Genomic DNA, 20,008 nt, shown 5'->3' with positions numbered 1-20,008 from the left:
TCGCGGAAATGTTCCGTCCGAACCTTAATGATATGGAATGTATGACTCCAATATTCCTGACACCTGTGGATTCCTCGGCCTCTGACCTTTTTGTTCATGGCAACCCACTTGCAGGTTGCAACATGTCACCGGACAATGAGGTGAATGAATCACACAATAATCTATATTCTCGATTTGTTCCTGGTACCATGGACAGATATCAGAACAAGCGTCAAGTTTTGTTTCTCAATTCCCTGGGCCAGCAGGCCAGAGAGACTTGGAGGTCAAACATAGTTTGTTTCCTGAATCATAGAGGACCCTGCAACTATTTAATTACTAGAGCAGAAGCAGTAGGATCGAACATGCTCAGCACACATGCTCAGCACACATGAAGACGCAACTACCATGTCAAACGAGAACATTAATTTCTTGTTTCAAATATTATTCTACAGCTTGTGTAGAGATGGTACAACTCAATCGGTGTCAATGTCAATTTTGACATGCTTCAGTACTTTGATCAATGATATAGGGTCTAATCAGCAGCATCAAGAGTGCACGATTAGCTGCATTCAGGGATCACGTTACATTTCACCGCACTCGCTTATAATGCAGGCAAGCTTTGGTCGGTTGTTCGGTCCAGTGGCAACATTTTCAATCTTCCTCACAACAAGTAGACCATCCCCAAGCACTCTCTGGTTCACATATAACAATCCAAAGCATTAAAATTACATTTATAGACAAAAAGAAAAGGAAAAAAAATAAAGCACAACAGCCACCACCTAGCCTTGAGGCTTTACATAAAGAACCTTCAAAACACATTTGTTTTTTTGGTTCACATCTTAATCTCTCCAAACAAATAAGGTATATACATGCACTTGCCATAATATTCTAAAAACCAATTGTCTGAGGTTTGGTCACAAAAAGAAATATTTGAATTGAGTAATCTTACCCCAAAGACCACATGTTTGTTGTCCAGCCAGTCACACTTTGCACATGTTATAAAGAACTGCAAGCACAGGAAAGAAAATAAGGTTTTCATCAGGTATTTCTAACTGGGTGGGGAGTAGACAAGAAAACACAACTAGAATGGACTGCCTTTTCTTTAATATTAAACATGACACTAAAGGCAAAGGGCAAAGGCATCTCCAACCTATCAAAAACATACAATTTAAAAAGAACACTACGGCACTCAATACAATTACTTCAAACTTATTGCAGAATAAATTTGCAGTCAGGCATAAAGGTTTTCATGGAATTTTTTCGAATGCGAATGTACCTGAGATCCATTAGAGTTAGCTCCACTGTTTGCCTGCAAAAAACAGGGAACAACTGCTAAGTGTTGATATCATACGATGTAAGCTAGATGGAACATCAGACGATCTTTGAAATAGAAATAAAGTGTAACCAGTTATACTTAAAAGCAACCATTTAGATGAGAAAAAAATAGTGCCATTCATGGAAGGATGCGACAGATAGAGAACACCAATCACCATGACTTGCACAGAGTTGCTGATCTAACCTACCACCACTGCGAATGCTGTAGAACAATAATGTGAAACAAGCAAAACAATAGAAACATTCCATATAATTATTTAAGTTGGCTGATACTATGCACAGATTACAAAATATGTTAACAAATGGAAACAAATAGTGCACTGGTACTAGAACTAGATCCCATAAATTAAGCATATTCATGGTAATAAGGACAGACGGCGTAGTCATTCTTTATGCTAACATGATGATCCCCACTCCAAAATAAAAATAAAGAAGTAAAACGTTTGAAGGCATATGTGCAACTATGGAAGGCTACAAATACAAATCTAACTACCATTTAGTCCAAGCAATATATCCAAAGCTAACAAAGAGAAGTTATAAAAAGTATCCTCTGATAGCATTTCAATTGAAAAAACTAGGTGGAAAGAATAAATACCATTGAGAGCAGTCCAGGTCCCGTATGCTTTGCAATAAAATTCTCATCATCAAATTTGGTGCCATAGATTGATATGCATCCAGTACCATCATTCTGGAGGACATAAAACAGTAGGCTTAGTTTATGCTGAATTTTATTAAGTAATTCTGATTTCTGCTTGGAGATTACTAAAAGCAGTTAATCACTCCAAAACAAAATCTCCAGAAGAGTCCCTAATAGATCTCCAGAAGGGTCCAAAGCAAAGTAAAATAATATATCAGATTCTTCCTCAATTATTAACATATATACATACATAAGTACACAAGCTTAGTTCCAGGATGACACCGGGTTAATATCTATACTTAGTATTGATGGTTGAAGCTATTAGTGTGCAGCAGACAAACCTTCAAGAAGTCACCACCCTGAATCATGAAATCTTTTATCACTCTATGGAATTGACAGCCCTTAAAACCCTGTGGCAAACCATTTTTTCTGCAACCAACATCAAAACTAAGGATTAGAAATCATATACCGGACTGCGATCTGCAAAATAATTTTATAATTGCTGAATCAATATGTGCTTGCATCCGCATCAAGTCAGTAATCAAATAGCAACCACCAACAACTATAAAAGCACAAAGAACCCAATTTTCCTAGACCAATTCACACTCCTATGTCACAGTCACAATACCCATATTTAAACTATAGCTTTCAAAAATGCAATACATTGCACCCATGAGAAAATTATTCTTCCCCGTCTCCGAGCACTGAGAGCAGTGCTAAGTCGCCATGCTACACTTATGCACTTCCTAAAGACCCAAATCCATACACTTGCGCTGGCCAAACATCAGTTTAAGTAAACATGTAAGGCAAGGAAAAACTTATTACTAAAAAAACTGTTAAATCAGCTAGTAAGTATGCCTGAAAATTCAAGTGCCCTAGGTTCTAGAAAACATCCCCCATATAAGCTCAACTTCACATCAGTGATACTCTTTCCTTTACACAGAATGTATAGAAAATTCGCTCATACCAACTCCCAATCAAATGACCATGCTAACCAATAACCATTACAAATATCAGTAAATAGAAACTTATACGTGTAGCCTATATGGTTTAACATGAGGATAGAGTCAGATTAGCAGAATTCGCCACAGAATAAGCCCACATGCAGGAAGATAACAAATTGCCGGAAGTCTCATACCTGTGCTCGCCAGTGCAGAACTGCCTGAAATCAACAAAGCAACACGATTAGAGATCTACCTAAGTGCCAAACACATTAGCGGCAGAACAATGGAACGAACGGAACCTAGGGTTTACGGCTAGGCTAATAGAGGGTTTAAGTCATTACCGGAAGTTCTCGGCGGTCTTGGGGGTGATGTCGGCGAAGAGCTCCATCTTGATGCGGCCGGCGGGGATGGACCCGATGGTGACGTCGAAGAACACCACCGGGTTCTTCGGGTTCGGCGGCCGCTGGTGCCACTCCACCGCCGTCGCCGTCGCCGTCGCCGACGGCGGCGTGGGCCCCGCGGAGATGGCCGCTCCGCCGGCGGACGCCATTGCGGTTCTCGGTGGGCCGGCGCCGGAAGCTTCTCGCAGGTTCGAGGCCCAGCCGGCAACCGGCGGAGGAAGCTTCGAGGGAGGTCGCCGGGGATTCGCAGCCGAGCTGATGAAACGGAGGGTGGCGGCTCGGCTCGCGTTTATGCTCAAGATTCGCGATGGAAACTTCAGGTTAGACACCGACATTTGGGTCCCACCTGTAAATGGAGGGCCACATGTCGGTGACTAACTCCCCCAAGTCGGCAACTAATCGACCCCGTGCGCCGGCTCCACCTCCAATAAGGCAAGGAAGACTCGGGAGAGGTAGGCGGCTACGCGCAGCAAGCAAACCACCCCCAAATCCGAGAAACCCCACCCAATCCGCCAAACCCTAGGCGCGGCGGCGATGGCGGCGGCGGGCCTGCGGAAGGGAAACGCGCGTCTCCCGCCGGAGGTGAACCGGATTCTCTACGTGCGGAACCTGCCCTTCAACATCTCGAGCGAGGAGATGTACGACATCTTCGGCAAGTACGGCGCCATCCGGCAGATCCGGCTGGGCAACGCCAAGGACACGCGCGGCACCGCCTACGTCGTCTACGAGGACATCTACGACGCCAAGAACGCCGTCGACCACCTCTCCGGCTTCAACGTCGCCAACCGCTACCTCATCGTGCTCTACTACCAGCCCGCCAAGATGTCCAAGAAGTCCGACGTCAAGAAGAAGGAGGAGGAGATCACCAGGCTCCAGGAGAAGTATGGAGTCGGGTCCAAGACCCCCGGCCCCGGCTCCAGCGACTGAGCGACCAGGGGCAGTGCCTCTGCGGTCGCTTGTCTGGAGAAGAGCAAGCAGAGGGAACGAATTGGTAGAGCTGTGCTATGTCTCATCCAGTGTTACCAATTACTGCGTTGTTATGCTTTGACCATCACAGCTGAATAGATATGTGCTTATCATGAACCTTTAGTTGTGCTTCAGTGCCTGTTCTACTTGTGTGCTTTTCTAATTGCACACGTGGATGTTTGATTCTACCAAAAACAAGAGGAATGGATCAGTGCACTGATGACAAAGCTTGAATTGTTGATCTGTAGCTAGACTGTGGGAGTAGCATGGCTGTGCTGTTAAATTTGTTGGTTATCATGATATGTGTGTGACCATTGAAGGATTAAATCGAATGAAGGTGGTATGCCCATTATCATTGTTGAATTCACTGTGTGCTCTTTGCCAAATTTTGTGAGTTTTCAGCTGACTCCTGCAGTCCTGCTCTGGCGCTAATTTGTGATTTCCAAAATATGGTTGCAAGTTCAGGCTTGTACAGACAGTTCACTCAGACGTTTTCCCTTAAGCAAAACTCATTTCTAAATGTAGGAGACTGAACATTGCTTTAGGCAGTCAGGTATTGTGAATTTCACCATTTCAGTGTTGCTATTGCAATGATGATTGTTTCCCCGGCCACGGTATGAGGCTTCAGTTAATAGCGTTGGGACATTATTACGATGTGTTTTTCCGATATGATTTGGTCCTGTCGACTTAGCCTCTCTTTCATGGTTGTGGAGCATTATGTGTTGTTTCTGGTCACTTTCTGAACATGGGGCTGCATGGAATGAGTTGTTAAATTCTTTAAAATTGCCTGTTGGTTTATAAATGATGTTTACCCGTACAACTTTCAATTTTGTGGTGCTGTGGCAACCAATATGACTCTTGTCAGCGTGCATTCTTTAGATGGAATACACAATAAGGCTGTGTTTAGTTCACGAAAAAGTTTGGATTTTGATACTGTAGCACATTTCGTTATTACTCGTTATTACTTGACAAATAATGTCTAATCATGAACTAATTTGACTTAAAAGATTCATCTCGTACTAATCAGTTAGATTATGTAATTAGTTATTTTTTCAACTGCATTTAATGCTCCATGCATGTGTCCAAAAATTCGATGTGACGGATACTGTAGGAAATTTTTTGGGAACTAAACAGGGCCTAAACACACAAACAAGATAAATAGCATTAAAGAATATCAGCTTTCTTTCAATGTCAAATACAAGTACAAATTTTTTCTTTTCCGAAACTGAACTACACAACATTGATCAGAACGCTGCAGAATTTCAGTGCCATAATATACTGTTGACGAACCATCCAGCAAGATAAATAGCTCTGTCATGTATATCAGCATTCTTCAAATGTGTAATAAATTTTGTTTGAACGAGTAACCATATTGAGCGTAAAAAATATGTGCTGATATTATTCCACCACAGGACCAACTCAACTGACTAGTAGTGACTGCAAAATACATCATGATGATACAGCTTCAGGTTTTGGCTACAAACTCACTTAATATCAAAGTGCCAAATCTGCTTCTGAATTGTCAGAGTATAGTAGAGCAGACGCATTATTTTTCACCATTCTTGAGCAGAGCAGCTAAACCTAGAGGCCAATTAAATTTTGTAAACATCTCTTGCCTAGCCACCTTGGAAGCCCTGCAAAGCATAGACCATACCAGCTAAAGTCAAATTTGGCAACATTGTATTTGCATAAAACAAGTTGTTGAGCAAGGATACAAGACATAGTGGAACATTATTTTTCACAAACATAAACACGGGCAGAGCCAAGCCATCAAGGGAAATACACCGAGCAGTCCTGTTATCTTGACAAAAGTATTTAAGTATTGCAACTCCTTTAGAAGTACTTCATTTGAATAGTAGAGATTATAGTAAGGCAGCTAAGGAGCGGTATATAATCATGATCCTGAAAGCTCCAAAGAACAAGCATAAAATGGAAGCAAATTCCCAAGACAACATATAGACAATATGGTGTACAAGTCGATTAATTCAGTTTACATCTCAGGGTCATGCAAAATAAATTGAAAAAACAGAAGAACTGGTACTCTATCCAATGTCTCGATGATTGTAACTTTACCACTAAGTTGTTCAATGACCGATCTCAGAACATAACTTTTTGCTAGAATATGCACTGCAATAGCTAATAAAAAATCAAAAGGATTTGACAAGCCCAGGAAGACTGAAATTACAATCACAGGCCATCCAAGAACAAAGTATGTCAGGTAACTTTACTTTTTCTTCCAAGAGAGGCTTGAAACTAGTCATTTGGGTGAAGTGTAACACACCAGACTGCGATTTTGGGAGAGCACTTGGCAAGTTGGCATCCTGGATAGTCAAATTCAGGGCTCAGATGGCAGGTTACTGAGCATAAAGATCTCAATCTTAATTAGCTTAGATATTTAACAGAACCATGGCCAAGTATTCCTCACTAGGACTAAACACCCGGAGCAAATCCGACCTTCAACTCTAAACGGAAATCTAATTCGGCCATTTATCAGTAACACGTTGGAGACACAGGAACTGCTCGATAACAAAACGGGTACTTAACAAAAAAGAAACATTGCAGGAGGGAAGGGGGGCGTCTTACTCCGCAAACGCTGCGGCGGAGGCGGTGCTGCTGGCAGTCGGTGGCGGGGGCGGCGGCAGGTGGGTGCATGATGCGGCGGCTTCGGCGAGGGTGGAGAAGCCCTGGCGCTGCTTGTGCTTGGGGTTGGCGGTGCAGTGAATGAAGACGATGCCTCGGCGCTTCACCACCTTGCAGAACCCGCACAACCGCTTCACCGATGCGCGGACCTTCATCTTCTTCCCTCCCCACTCGCTCGCCTTCAGCTTCCTCTTCCTTGAGCCTTCTTCTCGTCTATGTTACAAGGATACGGATACGCGTATCATTATCGAGGCCGATACGGCAGTTTCCCAAAAAAAACTCCGATACGTGGATACGTTTCAGAATTTTTTTAGAAAAAAATAAATAAAGAGCAATGCATATCAAAGTTCACAACAATAAGAAATCAAAGTTCAACATAGGCAAATAGCAATCAGTACATAACATAGGTAAATCTAGGAAACTACTATAAGTTATTAAGGACAGCTTGCAGTTCAATGCATCATTGTTTATGCTTCTACATCCTCAACAGGTGCTTCATTCTCCTCCACGTCCACAACCTCAAGACCCAAATATACAGCTTGCAATTCAGGCTCATCAAGGGAGAGTTCAGCCACTTCAAGAAGACCTACATGAGCCTCCTGTTTTAGGCTTCTCTATAATGTTACGGTTAACATAAGTCCACAGTGCAGCCTTTATATCAATCGTGGATGCAGATCCTACACTACCACTAGCACTTGCGCTAGCACCTCCAGCAGTAGCACTAGCAATGCTCGATGTAGCCATCGACAGAAGAAAGCAAGAGCCAGGAACAGGTCGGAGGTCTCTAGATCGGGCCATCGGGGATGGGGAGGAGGAAATAAGAGAGGACGACGAGGACGGGAAAGGGCAAACTCACCGGAGATTTCAGCCGTCGCTCCTCCTAGCCGGTGGGCAGCCGGCGACGGCGACCGGCGGCGCTCGTGCGGGCGCCTGGTCGGGCGGCGCCTGCGTGCGTCCGTGGAGTGCGCCTGGTCGTGGGGCTAGGTCAGGGGTGATAAACTGCTTCATGGGCTGGGCCGTGTTCCAAAGGCCCATGGATCACAAGTTCGGCCCACCAAACCTAACGACCGGCCTTCTTCACTTACTCCTTCCTTTTGATTTTTCTTTAAAAAAATATCTACTTCCTTTTGAATTTTGATGCATGCTTATGCAGTTAAGCTCAACCGAAATTGGATATCCTCTTCCTCCTCTCCCTTGGCCAACTATATTGGGGCAGTTACATTGTATTTTTTTCACAGTTTATTTAATCCCAACGGAGGCCTCCTAAGGCGCCGGTGCGTAGTGGGGTTCTTGAGCGGGTCGATAATGTAAAGAGGGGTAGAGTTAGACCTAAACTGACTTGGGATGAGTCGGTTAAGAGAGACCTTAAGGATTAGAATATCTCTAAAGAGATAGCTTTGGATAGGAGCGCTTGGAGACTAGCTATCAATGTGCCTGACCTTTATTTCTTTTGGGTTTCATCTCTAGTCTACCCTAACTTGCTTGGGAAAAAAAGATATGTTGTTGTTATTTAATCCTAATTTCCTCTTATATGCGAATCATTGCCGTCAGTGTGCTATGATTCTCGTTTATTTTTTTTCCAGAGGAGGCAGGGGCTCTCATACTCTCCCTCGACCTCGACTGAGCTCAAGAAGGTTTTATTTGGCTGCAGCTAAGCTACAGAGCCGGTGATGGCCATTTGTCACCAAGAATTTCAGTCAGCCACAACGTTCATGCCAACCAATGCCTTAAAACAGAGCCTGGTGTTTTGAGTTGATTTTCTCTGAAGAAAATGTGAAAGCAAAAAAAGGTGCTGCATACTCAAATCTGTACACAGACATGTAGATCATACAGCATTATAAAAAAACTCGATCGGGGGGGGGGGGTTGAAACGGTCCCCACCCGTGTTTCATTAAGAGGAAGCGACTGCCTCGGCTCTTAACCCGACCGAGAAACCCCCCGAACCCTGGCCCACCAGCGAGGGGGATTTTTTACCCCGCGGCATCGGAAATTCGCGTCCCCCAGGACTCGAACCCGCGCCGCGGGGTGCCGCCAGCCCCAGCCGGCCAACTGGTCGTAGGGGCCTTAGGCAGATCATACAGCATTATACAATGCTACATCTTAAAATGGCTTCCACACACAAATGTAAACTAAGAGACATGCCTAAATTTTATAGTGATTACAGTATCCCTAGATAGATTTACATATATGCATGACAGGGGACTTAGGATTGCCGGTGTAAAATGTTGCAATTGGCAGCATGAGTTTGCTCTGCAAATGCGTCATCATATCCGGGGTAGTCCTCTACACACAGGTCTCGCTCAAAGTCTCCATGAGCCTGCTGCAGGTCAGTAGACACCATCTGCGTACCTTGGTCTCCTCCTGCCTGGTCGGCATTCTCACCATCCTCACCCGATTTATCTTTTTTCTTCCTTCGTTCTTTGTAGAACAGTTTGCAAACCACCCAGTCATTGAGCTGCAGAGAAAAGGAAATCGGATCCCATGCAGGTTATCATCTCTGTATAACATGGGACTTGGGACCTAATAACCTTAGTTGCTTTGCCAATTTCCAGTCACTTACTAGTATAAAATCATCCCTTTTACCGCTTAGCCACTTGAAACTAGAACTAGTTTAAACTTTCCAGTAGTTGAATGTTGATCTTATGGTTGGAAGGGAAAAAAAACAGGTATTGCTGATCGCTGCAGTGTTAAATGTTGATGTTGTTTGCTTCATGACGAAATCAAAGTTAGCAAAAAAAAAAAAGGTGTGCCGTTATACCCGCGTGGCTGAGCCATCAGGCGCGTGCTGGTTCTCCGGGATGGCGTACTCCTTCATCTTCCATGGCGTCTGCGCCCCGTCGGGCTGGTGGCCGACATGGAAGGTGAGCGACGTCACGTTCCCCGTCACCACCGCGCCCTCGCCTTTGCCACTGGTGAGCACATAGGCCAGCTTGGTGTTGGACTTCCAGTAGCCCAGCTGCTGGCCGCCCTCCTCGACGACGCTCCTCTTGGGCCGAGCGCCGTTCTTGTACTTGCGGTCCCTCGGCGAGAACGCGTACCAGCACCCGTCGTCGTCCACCACCCCGCACGCAGCTGCAAGATGTAAAGAGAGCAAACAGAGAGGTTGGCTGCTAATCTATACCTTCATTCTTCCCAGCCAATTGCATCGATCGATCGAGAGGTTGTCTCGTCTGACCTTTGATTGCCTCGGGGGATGCTTGGTAGACGTCGAAATCCTTGAAGAAGCCGACGGGGATCTCTCGACCGGCGTGCTTCAGCCTGAGGAAGAAGATGAGGTCCTCGTCCGTCGGCCGGAACCGCACGCCGGCGGCGAAGGTTTCCGCGTATGCGTACGGTAGCGTCACCTCCGGCTGCCCGGCGACCACCGCAGCTGCTTGACCCCCTGGGCTTAGACTGCTGCTGCTGCAGGTCGGTTGCAGCCGCCATTGTTCCTGGCAGAGCAACGGCGGCATTGGGTTTCTGCACGGGGCAGGAGCCTGGGCGGCGTCGGAGGTGGATGCCGCGGCAACACTGGCTGCCTGCTCTGGTTTCTGGACCAGAGCTTGGCCAGCCATCGTAGCCAAGTCGTTGGTGGCAGAGGCTGTTGCCTGCTGCGATGCGGCTCGTTTGCTTCGAGCCGTGGCACGCTTAGGCGCCTTCTTGAACACGGGCTTGGAGGCGACGGCGGCGGCGGTTTTGCGAGGCCGGCCGCGACGCCGAGGGGTGGGTGTGGTGGTTTCCTGAGCCTTCTGAATGGTTGCAGCTTCCTCTCCGGCTGCCCCCTGGGCTTGCGGGTAGTAGTAGGCCGGCTCCACGCTCGCGGTCTGCATCGGCACCAGCACCGGCGCCGGTGTGGCGCTGGCACCTTGAGCAAAGGGTCCGGGCGCAAAGGCCGGCGGCGGGAACCCCAGCATGGTTGGCAGGTGGTAGCAGTAGGATGGCTCCACCATTGCCGGCCGCACAATGCGCAGCGGTGGTGGCTGCTCTGAGAAGGGGTCCATCATGGATCCGGAGAGCAGCGGCGAGGACGAGGGGTTGAACCCGCCGGAGCTGGTGGCTGTTGACGCATACGGCGGATGAGGATGAGGGTTCCAAGCCGCCGTGCCCGCAGCAGCAGGGTACGCTGCCGCCCCCCGAATAAGGTTGTCGAAGAGCAGCGGCTCAGGATTGCTCGCCGGCGGTTGAAAAGCGCGTCCGTCGGCACCGGCCGCGGGGGGATGGCTGCTGGCGAGGTCGTCGACGGGGCTGATGATCACCATGGCGTCCAATGATCGGAGAAGGCAGCGCTCGTGTTGTGCGCGGGGGGTTTAGTTCGGGGGGAATTGCTTGGGGATCGAGTGGGGAGAGTCCGGTGGAGCCCCGCCCCGTTTATGGGCGCGGAAAGAGATCAACGCTGCTACGGCGCGTGTGCATTTGATCTCTTTCCTGACACGCGTCGTAGTAGTACAGTACAGTATTATTGTTTTTTTTAAACAATAATAGTATTATTGTACATTGGTGCGCAAGCACATTGGTGCGCAGAGGTCTGTGTTGATCCAAATAGACTTCGTTAGGCCCTGATAGTTACGTACTAAACGAGAAATGATCCAAATGGACAATAATATTATTGTTTTTTATAAGGACCAGGCTAATGTACGGCCGGCCGTAAGTTAATCTCGTTGTACGGCCGCTCTTTTTAGGAAAAATCACTGATTATAGTTTTATATTTTTGCAATCTTTTCACTTCGAAAAAATATCGTAGTTTCAATACCGAGTGTCCAAATCAAAATCCGATTACACAGTTGCGCCCGTTTCAACAAGAGCTTCGAAACAAGATCCCACACCACTATGTTTCGAAAATATATTTTTCATCCGAGAAAATGCTTTTTAGTGTATTCTACTTTGCTTATGAATTTTGGAAAAGTTGCCCATCGTTTTACAAAATATTGCTTGACTCGTCTCCGTCTAGTTAAGTGGATATTGATGTTGATGTTTAGAAGATAATTGGATGGTGTGATTAGAGGATGATGGCAAACAATTGTGTTGGGGTAGGTGGATGTGTTATTGCATGATTAGTGATAGGTAACTTTAGCAAGTCAATTGAGCAATTTTACTAAATTATTTTGGTATTTTTCTAATCTATATAAGCAATTTATGTGTATTTAAAAAATATTGTTGAAATATATGCAAGTAACGTCTTGTTTTGAAGATCTTTTTAAAGAAAATACAGCTGCGCAATTAAAATTTGAATTTGACAGATGTTTGAAAACTACAACTTTTTTAAGAGAGAGCAATGGAAACAAAAATACTTCTCCGTGAACCGCTCTCTATAGATGCATGCGGCCGTGCAATCAAGTTAACGGCCGGTAAGAAGTCTTTACCTTTTTATAAAAAACAAACGATAATATTGTTTTCTTAAAAGAAGACAATAATACTATCTCTGTTGCCGACTCTGCCTAGTATTATAACATATGAAGCACAACTTCCCCCGATCACGGGGACTTGACGTTTTCTTCATCAGAAGAGTTACGTGTTGGTTGGCTGGCTGGCCGGCGAGGTAGGGTCGTACCGGCAAATTTAGGGGCCTGTGCGAAATAATAAACTGAGTTCTAATGGCCTAGTGCAGAAGATCGTGAATATGTGAATATCAAGCGATAATAGTCGGCAAGCGTAATGTGCTGTGTGAAAGCGTAAATGTTAGAAGTCACACGTATGACTGAAAGTTAAATCATCACACAAAGTTCAATACTATTTTTTGTTCCGAAATAATTTTTTTATTGCCGGAACAATTGTTATTGTTTGAGCAACAAAAATAAATTGTTACGGAACAAAAAAGTTTGTTCTAAGTTCTAACAACAAAACACGAATGGCCTGATTTATTAGGCCGATTTTAGGTCCAAAACACGGAATCCTGGGCAAGGCCAAACCAAACATATTTACCATCTCTCACCTCAGCAACGGCCGCGTCTTTCAGGAATGGCGAGCCGGTTCAACGAGCATCAGGCGGCTTTAGCAACGGAAAGCATAGTTCGCCACTGTACTCCAATGACTTCATATCCTCCACTGACTTCATATATTCCTCCGCTGACTTCATATCCTCCACTGAGGGAATATAATAACAGAACACTTTCCCAGCCAACAGAAGATCAAGAACTTCTTCATCTCATTCGCACTGAAATCCTTTAAAATGATATGATCTTTGTTAAGTTTTTCCAAATCATCATCAGCCAGGTCTTATGTCGAGATGGCAATATCTTAATTGTCGCGGGGTAGTGAAAGTGATCTAGGCCCCTAAGTGTGTTTTGGTGAATAATGACAAAACACATGTATGTTTAATTGTGTAATTGAGCATGTGTTCTGGTGATGAAATGTATAGGTGAATCAAATGATGACATGTGGCCCCTAAAAAGGAAATGAAAAGGTTGTGTTTAAGTGTACTCATGGTATTAGATGTTATATTTGAATTTTGAGTATAGGGACGCCGTACTATCAAGAGGGACTTGATTCAAGAGTTTCGATTTAAATCTTGCGCTCAAGAGAACCTAGAAAACACCTGTGAGCCACAAAATACACTCAAAAGAGCAAAACATGAGCTTTCATCCTGCCTAACCCGAATACTCCGGGTATAGGGCCGGATACTCCGGACCCCGTTGCCCGGAGTGTCCGGGTGCTGTTCTCGGGTTGAAAAATTAGGGTTGCCCGGAGTCTCCGGGCATATACCCGGAGTCTCCGGGTAACTGTTCGCCCAACGGCTATTTTTTGGTCAAGGGGTATAAATACTCCCTCCCCTCCTTCAGTTCACTCTCTCTTGCCATTCCTTCGAGCTGAACTCCTCCTAAAGCCAAAAGAGAGCTCTCTCACTCCCCTCTCTTCATTCTTGAGTGATTCCTTTGAGGGATTTGAGTGAGAAGCAACCAAGAGCAACGATTCGTGCTAGTGAGCCTCATTCCCACCTCTTGAGCACTTGTTTTTGATCAAGCCCGCTGATTCAAATTTGTTACTCTTGGAGCCTTGTGCTCCTAGACGGCTAGGTGTGCTTATGACTGCTCAATCAAGGTTGTGAGCTGCACAAGAAGTTTGTAAGCTCCATTCCTCGCCGAGGAATCCATAGTAAGTGACCTTGGGTTTGAGAGGTGATCTCGCCCTTGGGAGAGGAGCATAGGGGTTCTTGAGCACCGTCTCTCGAATCCTTCCTCAACGGAGACGTAGCACCTTCGGGTGTGAACTTCGGGAAACAAATCCTTGTCTCTTTCGTGTTAATTTACTTGATTTCATTGCTATTTGCTTATGAGACTTCTTTTCTAGGGTTTGAGCTCGATTTACTCACTCACGAGTTTTTAGTGAGTTTTGTTTGTTGAATATTAACCTTAAGGAATCCCTGGTACTCGTACTTTAGCTCGATCTACTTTTCATACATAGATTCATGCAGTTTCTTTTCATTTTGTTCATACCCGGAGACTCTGGTTATAGCTCCGGATACTCCGGACCACAAAACCCGGAGTATCCGGGCTTATACCCGGAGTATCCGGGCTGAGTCTGCGTCTGACAGTTTTTAAGTGTCTTTGAGTTGCAGATTGCCTATTCACCCCCTCTCTAGACATCTTAAGGTCATTTCAGGTAGATAGCACATATATGGACCAAAATTCTAAATAGCCGGTTATAACCACCGCTGTAGCTTTGAAAAAGGAGAAAGTTAGAATATTTATCTCTTAGTTTTAAAAGGCTAAATCCGCTAATAGCCGGCTATATTCAGCTATAGTCGCTAAATTAAGATTTATTTAGCTATCTAAATTATATAATTAATCTCTATTTATTGTTAGTTTAATATTGAGCTTCGTCATTTACAAAATTTAGTATTTCGTCAATGATGTAACAAGAGAGTGAAGCCCTGGACTACTTCAGTATATAAAATTTTCTTAATTTCATGTTTATGTGCAAAATTACTCATATATTTATGCATGATGTTGAAGAAGAAATGTATAATTATGAGAAGTTTCTAGATGATTAGAGAGTATATATGAATCATAGTATGTTTCTCTAAAATGAAAAAATCAAGAAGATTAAGTGATAATGAATAACTCTAGAAAATTAAGAGATAATGAAGAATTTTGTGTTGAATATGCAAATACAGCTTTCATTATGAAATGTCACTTTCAATTTGCTTTTATCTGTATAAAATATTTTTTATACTACCAAACAGACAAAAGATTTGTTAGTTTTTAAAGTAGCTGAATTTGTTTATCTCATAGCATACTATTATATCACACAAGCATTGCAAAATAGTCATTTTTTTAAAAAGCATGCAAAACACTACACTCCGAATTCTAACTAGTAACGCAAAGAGGTGGTAAAGGGCCCAAAATTTTGAACTAGAAAATCTAAAGGACAGGCTCTAAAAAGGCTGGATTCTAATCTTATACAATTTTAACTAAAAAATTTAAAAATCTTGTTGGACTGTGAAGATGCTAATAGAGCCATGGCCCATTACCACCCCTTTGTAACGCACAAGGTTTTGGGATTCAAAAGCTAAAATATTTCGGAGCCCACCGAATTGGACGAATTTCGGAAAATTCTGACCGAATTTTAGTTAAGTTGACCCGTCAAACAATTTGAACTTTAACCGAAATCTGACCGAATTTGAACCGAAATTTTGACAAAACATACCAACTGATATCTTAAGAGAGGTTGTTTAAAACAAGATGATACAGGCATCAACATAGAAGAAAAACAATAATACGGCATGCACCACAGTCCAGTTAAACCAATTTAGAGTTCAATTGAGCCTAACAAGTACTCTTTGGCCATGGTGTGGCCGCTCTAGCCGTCCGACGACTTGAACGCCAGCGCTGGTGCTGCTGTCGACCAACCCGCGGCGTACCCGGCCGCTGACCATCCGACTACACGTGAGACCTTCATGAGCAACAGGGCCCAGCGCCAAGCACAACAACCTGATTAGGGATTCAATAGATCTGCACAACACGGTTAAAATAGAGGAGCAGCTATGTGCTGCAGATTGGAGTGGAGATGGTTGTGCCTCAACTAGGAAGGAGAGGAGCGGATCTGGGTGGAGGCCTACACGGAGATTTTGGTTTCTGCGCCTCAGCTGCTCTTTGGCCGCCGCCAACAGTGAGGAGAGCTGCAACTTGTTCGGTTGGCTGGCTGGCTGGATGGCTGGCTGATTTCGCGTGAGAGGAAAATACTGTTGCTGACTGGTTGGCTGGTGGCTGGGCTGATTTTGCGTGAGAGAAAAAACTGTTGTGGCTGGCTGAATCCGGCTGAATCCGCCAGCCGAACAAGGCACTGGAAGAGAATAAATTTTCTAGGGTTTCAGGATGGGCTTCGGGCTTTTATAGTGAGGAGAGATACTCGTGGGCTGTTATAGACATTGGGCTGGGCTAAAAATTTAAATTGGGCCGAATTTTTTTGGCCGGTTTAATTTTATTTTGGGTCTTACCGAATTGGACGAATTTCGGTGAAATTCGGCCCATTCGGTCCGAATCCCAAAACCCTGGTAACGCATAGATTTTGCTAAATTCTCTTTGTAATCCGCATTCTAAAAGTGTTTTTTCTCCGTTAGCTGCCGTCGAATACACACATGCGGTGGAGGTGAGACGCGTTCGGTTGACGCGACCAAGGGTTGGCTCGCTCCTCTGGGCCCGTATAAAATAGGCGAAGACGCGCACCTCCGCCCCAAGCAACAACACCCGGTGCGCCTCTCCTTCCCCGTCTCCGGCCGTTGCCTCCCCCGTCTCCGGCTGCGCCGCCGGCGGTCTCACCGCGAATCGGAGCCGACAAGGTGAGCTATCGCCCTTCCCACCCACCCGCTCTTCCTCGTGGAGCATCGCTCCTCTGCGCCCGAGATCTAGGCGAATGTTCTCTTCTATTCGTGCGTTTGCGAGCGTTTGGCTGTCTGTAGATCCGCCTAGCGGATCTCGTATCGGGTCGTTGGATTCGCGCGCTGCGGTGGAAGGTTCAGCGGTTGCTCGATCCCGAGGTGGATCTCGGTGCCGTGCGCGTAGATCTAGCGGCCTGAGCCCGCGGGAGGGGCGGGCGAGGGATTGATCAGCGTTTTGATTTTTTTAGTTCGGCGCTGCAGGCGAGAGGGAAGAGATGGGGCTCACGTTCACCAAGCTGTTCAGCCGGCTGTTCGCCAAGAAGGAGATGCGGATCCTCATGGTGGGGCTCGACGCCGCCGGAAAGACCACCATCCTCTACAAGCTCAAGCTCGGCGAGATCGTGACCACCATCCCCACCATCGGTAAGCATCAGCCTATGTGAGCATCCGTCGTAAATATATGTGGAATATATGTTTGGATTAAGGTTGTCTGTGGACTGTGGTATTGAAATTCAGGACAAACCTTCAAAATAATGATTGCTCAATCCCACTGCCACCTAGTTTGATCGAAACTGAATCTCTATATTACAGCTCACCATTTTGACCATTTTTGAAAGAAAAAAAAACCTTGGCACTAGACTGGTAAACTAGAGTAATTAACATTTTTGTTCATGGAAAGCATGGATGCATTTCGTCTCAACCTAATTGGCTAGTGCACAAGTTGTTGGTAGCTGTGATCACTTGATTATTCCAACGACTAATGGACAGATATGAAGTTATGTTGTTGCGATGAACAGCGAATTTGCTTGAATACAATAAAATGAAGAATCATAGTTATTGACAAATGTCTGGTAGATGCAGATTTCACGTTCTCACAAATAATACTTGCTTGACACGACATAGGAGATTTGGCACATCAGCTAGATCAGAGATCTTTCAATTATTCAAACAGCTAATGAACAGACAAAAGCCACTTTAGCAAGCAGATAGGAAGTTACGTCCATTCCAATGTACACCAGATTTACTGGAATACGGTAAAGTGAAGAATAATAGCCATCGACAAATTAATACTTGCTTTGACATGACATACCCTTTCAAAACTGTTCTCTTGAAACCAAACTGCTCTTGTTGAGAAGTAACTTCACCCAAACATGACTTGTAAGCTGTGACATTCTGTGAGATCCTTTTCTCAGCATTAACTTACTTTCAAACACAGGATTCAATGTTGAAACTGTGGAGTACAAGAACATCAGCTTCACTGTCTGGGATGTCGGGGGTCAGGACAAGGTATGGAGATTATATATGTTCTGCAACTTCCGCTTGGAAATTATGCTTGTCTAGCCACTTCATTCTATAGCATTGTTACTTGTATGTCGTGCTAATTTTTTCCAATGGATAATTTATATTGCTTGGTGTGCCTCTTATTCGCTATGAAAAATATACCTTCCTCTGTTTTATCTTACTCAATTTTATTTTAAAATTTGTCAGTTGTCTTTCTCTCAGCTATCTTAAATTTTAATTCCCATTGCCTGTAAACAGATCAGGCCACTGTGGAGGCATTACTTCCAGAACACACAGGGTCTTATCTTCGTTGTGGACAGCAACGATAGGGACCGTGTTGTTGAAGCCAGGGATGAGCTCCACCGGATGCTGAACGAGGTAAATCCCTGTGCTCTTAAAGAATCTTTCCACTGGTATGTGCTTATGTGCTCACAGCAATGGATATGTTACTGATTGCAGGATGAGTTACGTGATGCTGTTTTGCTTGTGTTTGCTAACAAGCAAGATCTTCCAAATGCTATGAACGCTGCTGAGATTACTGATAAGCTTGGACTGCACTCACTTCGCCAGCGTCACTGGTAATATAAATGATCATCAGTGTTATATTTCTGCACTTTTGCTTGGCATAGTACAGCTGAGGACTTATCGACGACTTAATCTTGCTAATAGGTACATTCAAAGCACCTGTGCTACAACTGGGGAGGGATTGTATGAAGGCCTGGACTGGCTGTCCAGCAACATTGCCAGCAAGGTACGCTAAACAAGTTGTTGAATGTGACATCATTTTTGCAGTAATTGTTGATTGCTTTGCTCATCTTGTGTCTGTTTGGTGACCTTGCAGTCCTAAGTTGTCGAGAGGTTTGGATCATCTAGGAGCTTTTGGATGATGATATTTCTGGGTATCTAGGGTTGGGTTGCGATTCCCGTATGTAAGGTGTATGCCCTGAGCTCAATAGTTATTGAGCTTTGGTTAAGATTTAACAGTTAAATTGTTTTTGTGTAATTTGGGCCTTGAGATGTTTCGAAACAAACAGCTAAAGAGTTCCGTGGAGCTAATTGGTTGGGGAATGCGTGCCAGTACGTTATGAGATTTTTTCATGCTCCATATGTTAAAACACCATTAGTTTTTTGAGATTTTTCCATACTCCATATATGTTAAAACACCAGAATGAGTTCGTCCTATCCTATGTGTTCTGGAAAAAAAAAGTGCGGCCGAAGCAAAAAAAAAACAGCTTTGCCACGCTGAAGTCAGCACAAATGTTGTTTGCAAAGAATTTACTGTAGCAGTAGGATTGTGTCTTAGTTATGCCATAATTGCTTTTTGCCTTGATGAAACGAGAAATATCAAGACGTTTCAATGAACACATTCCGAAACTTGATATTTATCGGAGCCATCCAAGAGGAAATACCGTAGAGGGGTAAACTTTTCAAGCCAACGAGCCATTTACTCTAGTTATTATGCACCCTGGAGAGGGAGGCTCCTCAATGCTCCAGGCCTCCGCGATCGACGGGAGGGGAAGACCGACCCGCCCAATCGATTCCCAGGCACTGCAGTGCCGCACCGCCTTCGCTTCCTGTGGGGCCCATTGGGATCCGCTTGGCTCTCCTCCTCCACGGCCCTCTCGGCCACTCGCCCGCCGCGCGAGGGCCTCCCCCACCGCGCCGCCGTCCGCCCTTGCTCTGCATGCTCGCCGGCCGGCGGCCCTTGCTCCGCCACGCTGGCTCCTCTCGGGCGCGCCGCGTGCAGGCTCAACCTCGCCTCCGCGCCGCACAGCTTCGTGGCTCCGGGGAGTGACGAGGGGAGGGGCGTCGCGAGGAGCCGATGTCGCGCGGGCCGTTCGCAGCACCGCTCGGGCGCTGCTCGCTCGCCGGCACCTGCAGGTCGTGGCGCCCGCCGGCACCCCTGCGCGCACCACCCGCCGGCTCACGCGCGCCGCCCGCCACGCTTGCAGTCGCCGCGTGCGCCGCCGCGGCCTCTAGCGTGCTGCTGCAGCCCTCGCACGCATCGGCAACCGCACTGCCGGCGCTGACC

At 45.5% G+C, this 20,008-nt stretch overlaps 5 protein-coding genes and 1 long non-coding RNA gene across 7 annotated transcripts; 2 read left to right on the top strand and 4 right to left on the bottom strand.

Annotated features, from left to right (window-relative positions):
* Positions 1 to 380: 380 nt before the first annotated feature.
* LOC120649331 (peptidyl-prolyl cis-trans isomerase CYP22-like) lies at positions 381 to 3,583 on the bottom strand. The gene is made up of 7 exons (XM_039926107.1): positions 3,237 to 3,583; positions 3,090 to 3,113; positions 2,293 to 2,380; positions 1,910 to 2,002; positions 1,256 to 1,288; positions 929 to 985; positions 381 to 671 (listed from the first exon to the last, which is right to left on the bottom strand). The coding sequence occupies exons 1-7, from the start codon at positions 3,443 to 3,445 to the stop codon at positions 561 to 563; spliced, it is 615 nt and encodes a 204-aa protein (XP_039782041.1). The 5' UTR covers positions 3,446 to 3,583; the 3' UTR covers positions 381 to 560.
* A 138-nt stretch (positions 3,584 to 3,721) lies between these two features.
* LOC120649332 (splicing factor 3B subunit 6-like protein) lies at positions 3,722 to 4,625 on the top strand. Its single transcript, XM_039926108.1, has one exon. It carries the CDS (start codon positions 3,831 to 3,833, stop codon positions 4,221 to 4,223), a length of 393 nt encoding a protein of 130 aa, XP_039782042.1. The 5' UTR covers positions 3,722 to 3,830; the 3' UTR covers positions 4,224 to 4,625.
* Positions 4,626 to 5,560: 935 nt separating this feature from the next.
* Positions 5,561 to 7,887, bottom strand: LOC120649330. Its single transcript, XM_039926106.1, has 3 exons — positions 7,759 to 7,887; positions 6,846 to 7,115; positions 5,561 to 5,896 (listed from the first exon to the last, which is right to left on the bottom strand). Exons 2-3 carry the CDS (start codon positions 7,055 to 7,057, stop codon positions 5,809 to 5,811), a joined length of 300 nt encoding a protein of 99 aa, XP_039782040.1. The 5' UTR covers positions 7,058 to 7,115; positions 7,759 to 7,887; the 3' UTR covers positions 5,561 to 5,808.
* On the bottom strand, positions 7,370 to 11,140 carry LOC120648956. Its single transcript, XM_039925579.1, has 3 exons — positions 10,078 to 11,140; positions 9,661 to 9,974; positions 7,370 to 7,516 (listed from the first exon to the last, which is right to left on the bottom strand). Exons 1-3 carry the CDS (start codon positions 11,138 to 11,140, stop codon positions 7,370 to 7,372), a joined length of 1,524 nt encoding a protein of 507 aa, XP_039781513.1.
* Positions 11,141 to 15,493: 4,353 nt separating this feature from the next.
* LOC120649329 lies at positions 15,494 to 15,996 on the bottom strand. Its single transcript, XR_005665233.1, has 2 exons — positions 15,901 to 15,996; positions 15,494 to 15,808 (listed from the first exon to the last, which is right to left on the bottom strand). It is a non-coding gene; the product is annotated as an uncharacterized LOC120649329 (long non-coding RNA).
* Positions 15,997 to 16,457: 461 nt separating this feature from the next.
* LOC120649328 (ADP-ribosylation factor) lies at positions 16,458 to 19,112 on the top strand. Of its 2 annotated transcripts, none has more exons than XM_039926104.1 (7): positions 16,458 to 16,656; positions 16,957 to 17,118; positions 17,912 to 17,982; positions 18,235 to 18,354; positions 18,436 to 18,554; positions 18,646 to 18,727; positions 18,818 to 19,112. In XM_039926104.1, the coding sequence occupies exons 2-7, from the start codon at positions 16,971 to 16,973 to the stop codon at positions 18,821 to 18,823; spliced, it is 546 nt and encodes a 181-aa protein (XP_039782038.1). In that variant the 5' UTR covers positions 16,458 to 16,656; positions 16,957 to 16,970; the 3' UTR covers positions 18,824 to 19,112. The 2 variants fall into 2 exon arrangements, with proteins under 2 accessions (XP_039782038.1, XP_039782039.1); XM_039926105.1 differs by having other exon boundaries at positions 16,501 to 16,656; positions 16,944 to 17,118.
* Positions 19,113 to 20,008: the final 896 nt, after the last annotated feature.

This window comes from Panicum virgatum, chromosome 9K, assembly GCF_016808335.1.
Source record: "Panicum virgatum strain AP13 chromosome 9K, P.virgatum_v5, whole genome shotgun sequence".
Lineage (NCBI taxonomy): Eukaryota > Viridiplantae > Streptophyta > Magnoliopsida > Poales > Poaceae > Panicum > Panicum virgatum.
Note: the sequence above shows the minus strand (reverse complement) of the source record. Positions and strands in the feature narration are given on the sequence as shown.

Bases quoted from the DNA above. Each gene is read 5' to 3' on its own strand.
- LOC120649331 (XM_039926107.1), bottom strand. From the start codon at position 3,445: ATGGCGTCCGCCGGCGGAGCGGCCATCTCCGCGGGGCCCACGCCGCCG. The intron at 3,114-3,236 runs GTAATGACTTAA...TGTTGATTTCAG, and splicing joins AAGACCGCCGAGAACTTCCG to GCAGTTCTGCACTGGCGAGC. The intron at 1,289-1,909 runs GTATTTATTCTT...TGTTTTTTGCAG, and splicing joins GACCTGGACTGCTCTCAATG to GCAAACAGTGGAGCTAACTC.
- LOC120649332 (XM_039926108.1), top strand. From the start codon at position 3,831: ATGGCGGCGGCGGGCCTGCGGAAGGGAAACGCGCGTCTCCCGCCGGAG.
- LOC120649330 (XM_039926106.1), bottom strand. From the start codon at position 7,057: ATGAAGGTCCGCGCATCGGTGAAGCGGTTGTGCGGGTTCTGCAAGGTG. The intron at 5,897-6,845 runs GTAAGACGCCCC...TATGCTTTGCAG, and splicing joins TCCGCCGCAGCGTTTGCGGA to GGCTTCCAAGGTGGCTAGGC.
- LOC120648956 (XM_039925579.1), bottom strand. From the start codon at position 11,140: ATGGTGATCATCAGCCCCGTCGACGACCTCGCCAGCAGCCATCCCCCC. The intron at 9,975-10,077 runs GTCAGACGAGAC...TACATCTTGCAG, and splicing joins ATCCCCCGAGGCAATCAAAG to CTGCGTGCGGGGTGGTGGAC. The intron at 7,517-9,660 runs GTATAACGGCAC...GTAACATTATAG, and splicing joins CTGATGGCTCAGCCACGCGG to AGAAGCCTAAAACAGGAGGC.
- LOC120649328 (XM_039926104.1), top strand. From the start codon at position 16,971: ATGGGGCTCACGTTCACCAAGCTGTTCAGCCGGCTGTTCGCCAAGAAG. The intron at 17,983-18,234 runs GTATGGAGATTA...GCCTGTAAACAG, and splicing joins ATGTCGGGGGTCAGGACAAG to ATCAGGCCACTGTGGAGGCA. The intron at 18,355-18,435 runs GTAAATCCCTGT...TACTGATTGCAG, and splicing joins TCCACCGGATGCTGAACGAG to GATGAGTTACGTGATGCTGT.